Source organism: Mustelus asterias, chromosome 7, assembly GCF_964213995.1.
Source record: "Mustelus asterias chromosome 7, sMusAst1.hap1.1, whole genome shotgun sequence".
NCBI lineage: Eukaryota > Metazoa > Chordata > Chondrichthyes > Carcharhiniformes > Triakidae > Mustelus > Mustelus asterias.
Genome location: NC_135807.1, coordinates 139,186,229 through 139,198,493, shown reverse-complemented (window position 1 = coordinate 139,198,493; position 12,265 = coordinate 139,186,229). Strand labels below are relative to the sequence as shown.

The 12,265-nt window shown below is 47.3% G+C and overlaps 1 protein-coding gene across 1 annotated transcript in view; it reads right to left on the bottom strand.

Moving 5' to 3' along the window:
* pkhd1l1.1 (PKHD1 like 1, tandem duplicate 1) overlaps positions 1–12,265 on the bottom strand; it is a 169,579-nt gene that overhangs the window by 109,723 nt on the left and 47,591 nt on the right. The window contains exons 21-26 of the mRNA XM_078215522.1: positions 9,720–9,850; positions 8,232–8,305; positions 6,867–7,039; positions 4,155–4,302; positions 2,382–2,536; positions 1,665–1,787 (exon numbers count right to left, since the gene is read on the bottom strand). Of these exons, the coding sequence (XP_078071648.1) occupies positions 1,665–1,787; positions 2,382–2,536; positions 4,155–4,302; positions 6,867–7,039; positions 8,232–8,305; positions 9,720–9,850 (804 nt within the window). The remainder of the gene's footprint in view (positions 1–1,664; positions 1,788–2,381; positions 2,537–4,154; positions 4,303–6,866; positions 7,040–8,231; positions 8,306–9,719; positions 9,851–12,265) is intronic.

Sequence of the window (12,265 nt, the reverse complement as noted above, 5' to 3'; positions counted from 1 at the left end):
CGGTGTGCGCAGGTGAGTCTCGGTGTGCGCAGGTGAGTCTCGGTGTGCGCAGGTGAGTCTCGGCATGCGCAGGTGAGTCTCGGCGTGCGCAGGTGAGTCTCGGCATGCGCAGGTGAGTCTCGGTGTGTGCAGGTGAGTCTCGGTGTGCGCAGGTGATTCTCGGTGTGCGCAGGTAAGTCTCGGTGTGTGCAGGTGAGTCTTGGTGGGCGCAGGTGATTCTCGGTGTGCGCAGGTGATTCTCGGTGTGCGCAGGTGAGTCTCAGTGTGCGCAGGTGAGTCTCGGTGTGCGCAGGTGAGTCTCGGTGTGCGCAGGTGAGTCTCGGTGTGCGCAGGTGAGTCTCAGTGTGTGCAGGTGAGTCTCGGTGTGCGCAGGTGATTCTCGGTGTGCGCAGGTGAGTCTCGGTGTGCGCAGGTGAGTCTCAGTGTGTCCAGGTGAGTCCAGGTTTGTGCAGGTGAGTCTCGGTGTGCGCAGGTGAGTCTCGGTGTGTCCAGGTGAGTCCAGGTTTGTGCAGGTGAGTCTCGTTGTGCGCAGGTGAGTCTCGGTGTGCGCAGGTGAGTCTCGGTGTGCGCAGGTGAGTCTCGGTGTGCGCAGGTGAGTCTCGGTGTGCGCAGGTGAGTCTCGGTGTGCGCAGGTGAGTCTCGGTGTGTGCAGGTGAGTCTCGGTGTGTGCATGTGAGTCTCGGTGTGTGCAGGTGAGTCTCGGTGTGTGCAGGTGAGTCTCGGTGTGCGCAGGTGAGTCTTGGCGTGCGCAGGTGAGTCTCGGTGTGCGCAGGTGAGTCTCGGTGTGCGCAGGTGAGTCTCGGTGTGTGCAGGTGAGTCTCGGTGTGCGCAGGTGAGTCTCGGTGTGCGCAGGTGAGTCTCGGTGTGCGCAGGTGAGTCTCGGTGTGCGCAGGTGAGTCTAGGTGTGTCCAGGTGAGTCCAGGTTTGTGCAGGTGAGTCTCGGTGTGCGCAGGTGAGTCTCGGTGTGTGCAGGTGAGTCTAGGTGTGTCCAGGTGAGTCCAGGTTTGTGCAGGTGAGTCTCGGTGTGCGCAGGTGAGTCTCGGCGTGCGCAGGTGAGTCTCGGCGTGCGCAGGTGAGTCTCGGCGTGCGCAGGTGAGTCTCGGCGTGCGTAGGTGTGTCTCGGTGTGCGCAGGTGAGTCTCGGTGTGCGCAGGTGAGTCTCGGTGTGCGCAGGTGAGTCTCGGTGTGTGCAGGTGAGTCTCAGTGGGTCCAGGTGAGTCTAGGTGTGCGCAGGTGTGTTAGGTGCATACAGATGTGTGAAGATGTGTACAAGTGTGTGCATGGAGATCTAATTTTGTTTTTAAAATGCTAAGGAAATTTGATAGTGTGGACAGAGAGACATTGTTTGTCCTGGTGGATGGGTGAGGAATGCAGGATAAAGGGGAATATTCAATATTCCAGTCAGGTTGTTCAGGCAGATATCAGGAAACATTTCACACAAATGGGCGAGTAGAAATCTGGAACTGTCTCCCCAAAAAAGCTGTGGCTACTGGGGTCGAGAGAGAGGCTGATAGAGGGTTGCTGGGTTGGAGCAGTGAGGTTTATGGAGCTCAGGCAGGTCAGCCATGATTGAACAAACTTGAGGGGCTGAATGGCCTCCTCCTGCTCTTGTGTGTGTAAGCACATGTTGCAGACAGGATCAGAATGGAGCTGCCACGTATGTACCTGAGGCAGTGTGTGGGGTGTCCGGAACAGATCTCCTGTGAGACGTTGACTGAAGAAGCCTCCTTGCTGTTGGTTGTAAACGGTTACTGTTGCATTCACTCCATTGACATTGGAATCATTAACCTGCAAACACAAAACCACAAAAACATCCACATCACTGCTCCAAACTCTCACCGCTCTATACTGAATCCCTATGTCCCACAAGTAATTGTTATTGACAGATGCTCTTTAATTAATTTATTTATGGGATGTGGGTGTCGCTGGCTAGACCAGCATTTATTGCCCATCTCGAATTGCCCCTTGAGAAGGTGGTGGTGAGCTGCCTTCTGGAACCACTGCAGACCATGTGGTGTAGGTGCACCCACTGTGCTGTTAGGGAGGGAGTTCCAGGATTTGGACCCAGCGACAGTGAAGGAACGGCGATATATTTCCAAGTCAGGATAGTGAGTGACTCGGAGGGGAACCTCCAGGTGGTGATGTTCCCCAGGTATCTGCTGCTCTTGTCCTTCGAGGTCACAGGATTCAGAGGAGGAGTTGAAGCAACATGTTTAAACTACTTGAGTATGAAGGGTTGATGATAATACAGAATATAAAACACTGACTGTTGTCAAGAGGTAGCTGAACATTCCGAAAATTTCTGCTGCATCTGTTCAAACCAGCAGCCAAGTCTAACTGGGTTGGGATTCTGGGGATTGTTTTATTTTGTGTGAGTCTTACCTGGATGGTAGGCTGATTGCCACCATTGCTAAGCCACTTCACTCTCCATTGACAGGCAGAACAGTTGCCAGATTTTGTCACAGAGACCACTCCGATCTCTGGGATGGTTTGTAAGGCGTACTGCATCTCCAAGGCTGTAGAATTAGCCGGGAAATCTTCACAAATAAAAACACAGAAAACATCAAAATGGCGATGAACTTTAATAATCAAATCCTGCGGGCAGAGGCCATTCAGCCTGTTTGTGGCTGTGCTAGCTCTTCGAAGCAGATATTAAATTATCCCACTTACCCTGCCCTATCCCCATAACCTGGCAAATGTTTGCCCCTTGAGGAGTTTATCCAATTCCCATTTGAAAGTTATAATTGAATCTGGTTCCACTGCCCTTTCAGGCAGCGCCTTCCAGATCACAACAACTCGCTGTGTGAAAAAATAATCTTCATCTTATACTTTGGTACTTTTGCGAATTAACTGGAATCTATGCCCCTCTGCTTCCCACTGGAAATAATTTCTCCTTATTTATTCAATCAAAATCTCTGGTGATTTTGAACACATCTATTAAATCTCCCCCTTAACTTTCTCTGCCACAGAGAGAACAATCCCATCATGAAATAATTCTGGTTCTCGGATCATAATATCCCTACAGTGCAAAAGGAGGCCATTCGGCCCATCGAGTCTGCACCGACTCTCGGACAGAGTAGCTTACTCAGGCCCTATCCCTGTAACCCCACACATTTACCATGGCTAACCCCCCTAACCTAGACATTTTTGGATAGTGGGAGGAAACCGGAGCACCCGGAGGAAACCCACGCAGACACGAGGAGAACTCGTGTTACATAGAAATGAACATAGAAACCCTACAGTGCAGAAGGAGGCCATTCGGCCCATCGAGTCTGCACCGACCACAATCCCACCCAGGCCCTACCCCCACATATTTACCCGCTAATCCCTCTAACTACACATCTCAGGGACAATTTTTAACCTGGCCAATCAACCTAACCCACACATCTTTGGACTGTGGGAGGAAACCGGAGCACCCGGAGGAAACCCACGCAGACACGAGGAGAATGTGCAAACTCCACACAGACAGTGACCCGAGCCGGGAATCGAACCCAGGACCCTGGAGCTGTGAAGCAGCAGTGCTAACCACTGTGCTACCGTGCCGCCCTGTTCTCACAAAACAGTGACCCAAGTCAGGAATTGAACCCGGGTCCCTGGCACGGTGCCACCATGCCACCCACGGTGGAGCATTTTTCCATTTCAGAAATATAGAGCTGGAATTCTCTCTCAAGATTCCATCTACTGTAACTCCATTCGGAGAGTGGGGGGCAGGTGGAATCTGAGGACAGAGTGTTACACATTCAGCCACACTGACACAGAGTTCTGGAGGATGAGACGGTGAGAAGGGAGTTGCACTGAAATATATAAAGCTAACAGAAATGTTTCTGACCTGTTCGCTGCACTGAAGCCAACATGAATTGCAAGTTATCTGAATTATTGAGGTGAAGTTTATTCACAAGAGCTACACCCACAGAACACAAATACAAGTAATTATAAAATACAACCCCCAATATAGATCAGAGAATTGAGTGCATGTTTAATTCTCCAAGCATTAAATGTCACAACTGGAAACATCTAGAATGTTTGTGTCAAGCAAGACTCCATACAGAGCAAAACCTCCTGAGATTTACCTCGAGTGAAGAGATTCTTCGGAACGCAGACAAATTGGGAGGTGGTTTTTAAAGAAATTTTACGGTTTCAGCATTCGCTGCTTACCTTTCACAGACTTTCCAAATATCTCAATATCCATGGTGCCAGAGATTGGAGGTGACGCAGCTTCTGTTCTCCGAACTCTTATAACTGCCCCCTCGGGCCACGTGCTCCCTCTGTGAACCATCTCGTCTTTTGTGTCATTGGACACAGCCTGGACAAACATTCAGCACAAATGTTACCCTTTCCCAGCAGAGACATCCCATTATCACTTCCCCATGGGCTCCTTGCAATCTCCCACCGTGACCTCATTAGGACACAGGCTGGATAGTCCCAGAGAAAGACAGACTTGTACACCAATCCTCTCGGCTGATGTGTGGATCAGCTGAAGATGTTGAGGGAGATTGGTGAAAATTCAATCCCACAGAGCGTCCAAAACTTGGGCAACAATGTCAGAGCCAACTCCCAGCAACCCCACCGAATGGCAGTGAAGAGCTTAGATTCCGTCATCAGTGAAAACATAAACCTATATTTGACTGGAATCTTGTTCCAAAACTGTGTTTTAAAATTGATTTCCCGTTCACAAGGTCCCAACATTTTGCCACAGAAAAAAATGTGTCACACTAGCATTTAAAAACACTTTCTCTGACAAATTAGGAAGTTCAGCGTTCCTCAGTAGAAAATAAATGAGTGGATGTATAGTTTGAGGTGATGTATCAGAGAATCATAGATTCCCGACAGTGCAGGAGGAGGCCATTCAGCCCATCGAGTCTGCACCAACCCCAATCCCACCCAGGCCCTAACCCTGTAACCCCTCATATTTGCCCTTCTAGTCCACTGACACTAGGGTCAATTCAGCATGGCCAATGCACCTAACCCGGAGCATCCGGAGGAAACCCACGCAGACACGGGGGGAAATGTGCAAACTCCACACAGACAGTGACCCGAGGCTGGAATTGAACCCGGGCCCCTGGCACTGGTGAGGCAGCAGTGCTAACCACGAGCCGCTGTGTTGCCCAAATGAGATGGTATTAATTGTATCTGGGCCCTACTTGAGCTGTATCTGGAGTGCTTGGAACATGGGCCTTTGGAGCTGGAGTAGACTGCTCGGTCCTTCAAGCCTGCTCTGCCATTTGATAAGATCTGATAGCTGCCTTATCTCCAATTTCCTGTCTGTTCCACATAACTCTTGACTCCCGACTGTGCTCAGTGTCCGCCTCCACCCAGGGAAATTGGACTGAGTCCTTTGGAGGCCTCTAGGTGAATTCCTGAATTTTGGAAGGCTTGGTTCTAGGGAAAGGTTGTCCATTCGGGAACATTTCTCTCTGCAGAAGAACAGAGTGAAAGAAAGGTGTGGGAAGAATCTTGATTGAGGAATTTAAAGATTTAATGATTAAAGGGGAATTGGAGAAGGAGGAGTGAATAGTATCATTGAAAATAGGAAATGCACCAACGATATTTATTCAGAAAGGGATAGCAGGGTGAGATGAGAGAACAAAAATCCATTGCAGTTTTAAAAAGTATGGGGGACACACCAGTGAGAAATAGGAGATGGGACAATTGTTCCAGAATGTAACAATCCAGAAGAGGGCGGCACGGTAGCACAGTGGTTAGCACTGCTGCTTCACAGCTCCAGGGTCCCGGGTTCGATTCCCGGCTTGGGTGACTGTCTGTGTGGAGTTTGCACATTCTCCTCGTGTCTGCGTGGGTTTCCTCCGGGTGCTCCGGTTTCCTCCCACAGTCCAAAGATGTGCGGGTTAGGTTGATTGGCCAGGTTAAAAATTGCCCCTTAGAGTCCTGGGATGCGTAGGTTAGAGGGATTAGCAGGTAAATATGTGGGGGTAGGGCCTGGGTGGGATTGTGGTCGGTGCAGACTCGATGGGCCGAATGGCCTCCTTCTGCACTGTAGGGTTTCTATGATTTCTATGAATGTCAGTAAGGAAAACAGCACAAAGCTTGGAAGGGTAAACTCAATGGACAAATGAGCTTCTGCTGCTCAGAACCTGGCTCAATGTGGGTAGGAGCTAGGGTTGCCAAGCCTCCGGGATGGGCCTGGAGTCTCCAGGATGCTGCTGTATGTGCGACCCTGGAGAAACATCATCAACATTATTATTGTTTTTAATTTTCTTTGAAGATTTTCTTTATCAGATATCAAAATATTGCTAATAGCGGGGAAACACAGGCTGACTGACTGACAGAAGCGCATCATCCTGTTGGGTAGTGAGTCTTTTTGTTTTCCAATTGGTGTAGGAAGGCCATACGTCACAAGGATGGATGTGTTGGCCAACTCCTGGCTGGAACTTGGCAGCAAGTCACCAGGAATACATTTAATCAGAGTTGACAATGTTAGTAGGAGGAACAATAAGTTCTGGGAGTGTGAGCAGGAAGCTGCAGGAGGATATTCAGTGAAATTCAATGGATCAATACATCCTTACTGAGGCGTCGTGCCCAAAACTGAACAGACTTAATTCAGGTGGAGTCTTAGCAAGGCTTTACACAACTGAAGCATCACACTCTCTGTTTTGTCTCACAGCCCTGAACCAAAGTGCCATTTGCCGTGGTGATTTTCTTGTGTCCCTGTCCATCAGTTAGAAATAATTTCTGTATTTAGACTCCTCAACGATTTCCAGTCATTTAGAAACTCCACTGATTTCCCTCTCTCCGCTCCCAAATAAGCTTACCCACACTGGATAACTAACCTGGGCTCTCTGAGAATAATGCAGATTCATAATATATTCTCTCCTGGATCACTCCACCCAAATACCAGGTTATACTGACCTGAGCAAAGGCAACCTCCAGCAGCGGGATCCTGTAGCCACAATTAATGGGAACAATAGTGACTTCATACTGATTATAGACAACAGGGTTTCTCATTCCTCCTTTGGTTACTATGATCTCTTCAATGAGAATTCCTTTGTCAAGCAATGGAGGGCCAGTCCTTATTGGTAGATCTGCAGAGAAAGATTCCATTCACTGAATTTAAAATTCCAAACTATTAATGTGAAACACAACTTCTACTAAAATTCAGACATATATTTCAAAGATAAAACTTTCAGAATAAGATGTCACCTGTAGGGTGGGCAAGATCTACCTTAGATAAGGAACTACCTTAGATAAGGATCTGCTTTAGATCTGGATCTACCTTGGATAACTTCTCTCTTAGATATGATCTACTTTAGATATTATCTACTTTAGATATGATCTACTTTAGATAAGGTCACTGCAGATCAGATCTTGACTAGAGTGTCCAACAAGCCAGGTGCTAGCTCCTAAAACCTTCCACTCAGATTACCAATTTTCGATAAAGGCCCCAATGTACCATCATTGATGCCTCTCTAGCTGTGGAAGCAAAGTAACAAGGGGAGGCCATTCAGCCCCTTGATGCTGTCTGGTCATTCTCTTAGATCATGGTTGATCATTACATCAACTCTATTTACCCATCTCTGATCCATATCCCAGATCTCCCACAACAGAACTATCCCATTTCTCTCACCCTTTACAACTCTCAGATGGAGCAGCAGATACGTGAGGGTAGATTTTACAGATTCAGAGTCTAAGCTCTGGCTACAGAGCTCTTCACATCAAAGAGGTCAACAGGTTTCATGGATTTAATGTTCCATTTCTTACATTGTGTTTATTTCTGTTTCTGATAGCCAGTGTTATTCAGCCACTATCGAGCTATGTAGTTATAGTTGAGTTATGTTCTAACTGCAGGAACTCACCAAGGTTCCTTAGACAGCACCTTCCAAACCCACGACCTCTACCACCTAGAAGGCCAAGAGCGGAAGGTAATGGGAACACCACCACCTGGAAGTTCCCCTCCAAGTCACTCACCATCCTGACTTGGAAACATATTGCCATTCCTTCACTATCACTGGGTCAAATCCCCGGAACCCCCTCCCCAACAGCACTGTGGGTGTACCTACACCTCAGGGACTGCTCAAGAAGGCAGCTCCCCGCCACCTTCTCAAGGGGTAATTAGCGATGGGCAATAAATACTGGCCTAACCAGCGACGCCCACATCCTGTAAAAACTTGAATCGAGTCTACAGGAGTTGTCTACTGCATTCCTGTTTCATCACTGTCACAGAAACGGAATTGTGATTGAATCCTCGCTTAGATTTCAATTTCAAAATGAAAATACCATTTTGATTCTGTGTTGTGGCCCTCTGTCCAATGTAAACAGCATCCACAAAGTAATCCTGGTCTGCTGACTTCCTGGAAAAATCAATTCTGTTCAACATGAAGTTTCTTCCACTGGGAACAGCGGATTTCACAGGATCGAACAAATTGACACAGGTGTACGACCATCTGGAGTAAATAAACACTCGCATTACTTTTAAAGTTTATTTATTAGTGTCACAAGTAGGCTTACATTAACACTGCAATGAAGTTAATTTTCTGATACTTAGTTCAATCGCTGAGTCTCGTTCTGCACACCCGTCCCATCCGGAATATATTCCCTTCTCAAATCCCAAGACAATCATCAGTCACTTCTATTCTGATTGCACTGAGATGGTGCCATTTGTGTAATGGGCGGATCCAGTAGATGAGGCAAATTTTGGACAGAGTATGAAGTAATATTGACACAAATGGTTCCAGGGCTGAGAAACTTCAGTTAGGTGGATAGATTGGAGAGTGTGGTTGAGACAGATTCACACAGCGAGTGGTTAGGATCTGGAATGCACTGTCTGAGAGTGTGGTGGAGACAGATTCACACAGCGAGTGGTTAGGATCTGGAAAGTACTGTCTGAGAGTGTGGTGGAGACAGATTCACACAGTGAGTGGTTAGGATCTGGAATGCATTCTCTGAGAGTGTGTGCGGAGTCAGATTCACACAGCGAGTGGCTAGAGTCTGGAATGCACTGTCTGAGAGTGTGGTGGAGACAGATTCACACAGCGAGTGGTTAGGATCTGGAATGTACTGTCTGAGAGTGTGGTGGAGACAGATTCACACAGCGAGTGGTTAGGATCTGGAATGTACTGTCTGAGAGTGTGGTGGAGACAGATTCACACAGCGAGTGGTTAGGATCTGGAATGTACTGTCTGAGAGTGTGGTGGAGGCAGATTCACACAGTGAATGGTTAGGATCTGGAATGTACTGTCTGAGAGTGTGGTGGAGACAGATTCACACAGCGAGTGGTTAGGATCTGGAATGCACTGTCTGAGAGTGTGGTGGAGACAGATTCACACAGTGAGTGGTTAGGGTCTGGAATGCACTGTCTGAGAGTGTGGTGGAGACAGATTCACACAGTGAGTGGTTAGGGTCTGGAATGTACTGTCTGAGAGTGTGGTGGAGACAGATTCACACAGCGAGTGGTTAGGGTCTGGACTGCACTGTCTGAGAGTGTGTGCGGAGTCAGATTCACACAGCGAGTGGTTAGAGTCTGGAATGCACTGTCTGAGAATGTGGTGGAGACAGATTCAATCTTGGCTTTTTGAAAGTAATTGGATTATTATCTAAAGAAAAACAAATTTACAAGTCCCTGGGAAATTGGGTGGGGGTGTGGCACAAGGTGTGTTGCTGTTGCAGAGAGCCAGCGCAGGTGCGACAGGCGAAATGGCCTCCAGTTTTGTGACTGCACTATGATTGTGAATCCAAATGAAACAATATTTAAGCAGCTGAACTTACTGTAATACTTGAATCTCTTGAGCAAATCTGAATGGGACCGAAATACGACTTTCATGTCTTCCATACTTGTCTACGTAACTGACGACCAGGTGAAGGTAATTTTCAAAAAGACCTTTATATGCAAAACAAAGCTGAACACACGATGAAAGTTACATTAGCATGCTGTTCTTTACTGATGATGAACCACAATGGTTACTTAAACGCTGCATAGCAAGATATCATTTCTACGTAATCTACAGCAGTGTTTTTCAAACACCACACTCCAGCTTCCAGCTCTTTCTACAACTTTACTCTGAGTCCACACCCGTGCTCAAACAATCACATGCAGTGATTGTACTGCAGTGAGAGTTCGTCCAGAGACAAAATGGAAATAAAGGTCAGGCAATCTTTGGGGATCATTACAGGTGACCTATTTTTCAACATCCCGCGATCCACCTGGGGGTCGCGACCCCCACTTTGACAAACATTGATGTACAGCATTGATCAGTGCATTGAACAGAATAGACACCCAGCAATTCATCAAAAGAGTTCACCGAGATTTATACTAACAATTATTAAAACCCAAAAATATGTCTGACATCATACTCTTTTTGCTGATTTGAAGTTACATCCAGTATCATAGAATCGCTGACCTTTATTTCCATTTTCTCTCTGGGCAAACTCTCACTGCAGTACAATCACTGTATTTGATTGTTTGAGCATGGGTGTGGACTCAGAGTAGAGCTGAAACGTGGTGTGGACATTTCAAAGCGCTGTAAATAAAATTGGCACCAATTTCCTTTCCCTTTCTTGGGGATTGAGGGACGGCCATTTGGTAAAAGTGGGTCACCAGAAAAATGTTTGAAAAACACTGCTGTGGATTAGGTAGAAATGAGTCTTGCTATGCAGTGTTTAAGTAACTGCCCAACACACATCCTATCATTCATATCATAGAAATCATAGAAACCCTATAGTGCAGAAGGAGGCCATTCGGCCCATCGAGTCTGCACTGACCACAATCCCACCCAGGCCCTACCCCCACATATTTACCCGCTAATCCCTCTAACCTACGCATCCTAGGACTCTAAGGGGCAATTTTTAACCTGGCCAATCAACCTAACCCGCACATCTTTGGATTGTGGGAGGAAACCGGAGCACCATGAGGAAACCCACACAGACACGGGGAGAATGTGCAAACTCCACACAGACAGTGACCCGAGCCGGGAATCGAACCCGGGACCCTGGAGCTGTGAAGCAGCAGTGCTAACCACTGTGCTACCGTGCCGCCCGAAACAGGGTATTGAAATGTTAGGAATAATAGAACAATTTTACGATAGCGAGATTAGTTCAGAGAGAACAGTCAGCACTCATTAATTGTGTCTTTCTCCTGACGCATTAGCAAATAAATTCCTTTTCATTCTTTAACTATACACTGTCTTTCGTAATCTATGTATCAGTTGAGTGAAGTCAACTAAATACAGGGCACCCAGTGGGACACCTCAGAAAACTCCTCTTACACTGGGGAACCTCACACATGAGCCTATTTCTAGCAGCAACTATTGGGGCATGGGCCACTGGGTACTTCTTAGTCTGAATAATTCAATATCGTAACTGGCAGCCTGTGGAGCTACTGAGCCAGTATATATGCAAAACAAAGTTGGCCCATATTCTCTGGAGATTAAGAGAATGTGAGATGATGTGATGTGTAGAGGAGTTAGCAGGAGTGGATGTTCAGAGTGTTCATTCCTTCTCTTTAAAATTTCTAGAATCAGGGGTTGGAATATCACAGGCGGCCGGCCATTCAGGATTGAGATGAGAAGGAATTTCTTCACTCAGAAGATGGTGCCTATTTGGATTTCTCTGCTCCAGGGAGCAGTGGGTGGTCATTCATTGAATAGATTTGAGACTGAGATCGACGGATTCTTGGGCACCACAGGAACATGGGGGTTGGGGGGTGCTGAGGGAGTTCAGCCATGATTTGATTGAATGCAGTGTCGAGGGGCTGAATAGCCTCCCCCTGCAGCATGGTGGCACAGCACTGCTCCCTCACAGCACCAGGGACCCGGGTTCGATTCCCAGCTCGGGTCACTGTCTTGCACGTTATCCCCATGTCTGCGTGGGTTTCCTCCGGATGCTCTGGTTTCCTCCCACACTCCAAAGATGTGCGGGTTAGGTGGATTGGCCATGCTAAATTGCCCCTTAGTTTCAGGTGGACTAGCTAGGGTAAATGCATGGGGTTATGGGGATAGGGCCTGGGTGGGATTGTGTTCGGTGCAGACTCGATGGGCTGAATGGCCTCCTTCTGCACTGTAGGATTCTATGAGTCTTCTATGTTCCTATTGGTTCTGTCCTTATTTATAGATCTGTCACAATCCTTTAAAGAAGAAACATTGTTGAACATCATGTGATCAAACATAGATGAACATGGCCTCTAGACAGAAACCAGCAGATTGGCAACAAGTAAAGCCCGTCATCCTTCTGAATAACAGGGTAATGAAAGCACTTTGAATGCAGACAGCACGACTGAGGAAGTGTTTGTATTCATCTCCAAGTCTCTTTCTACTCAC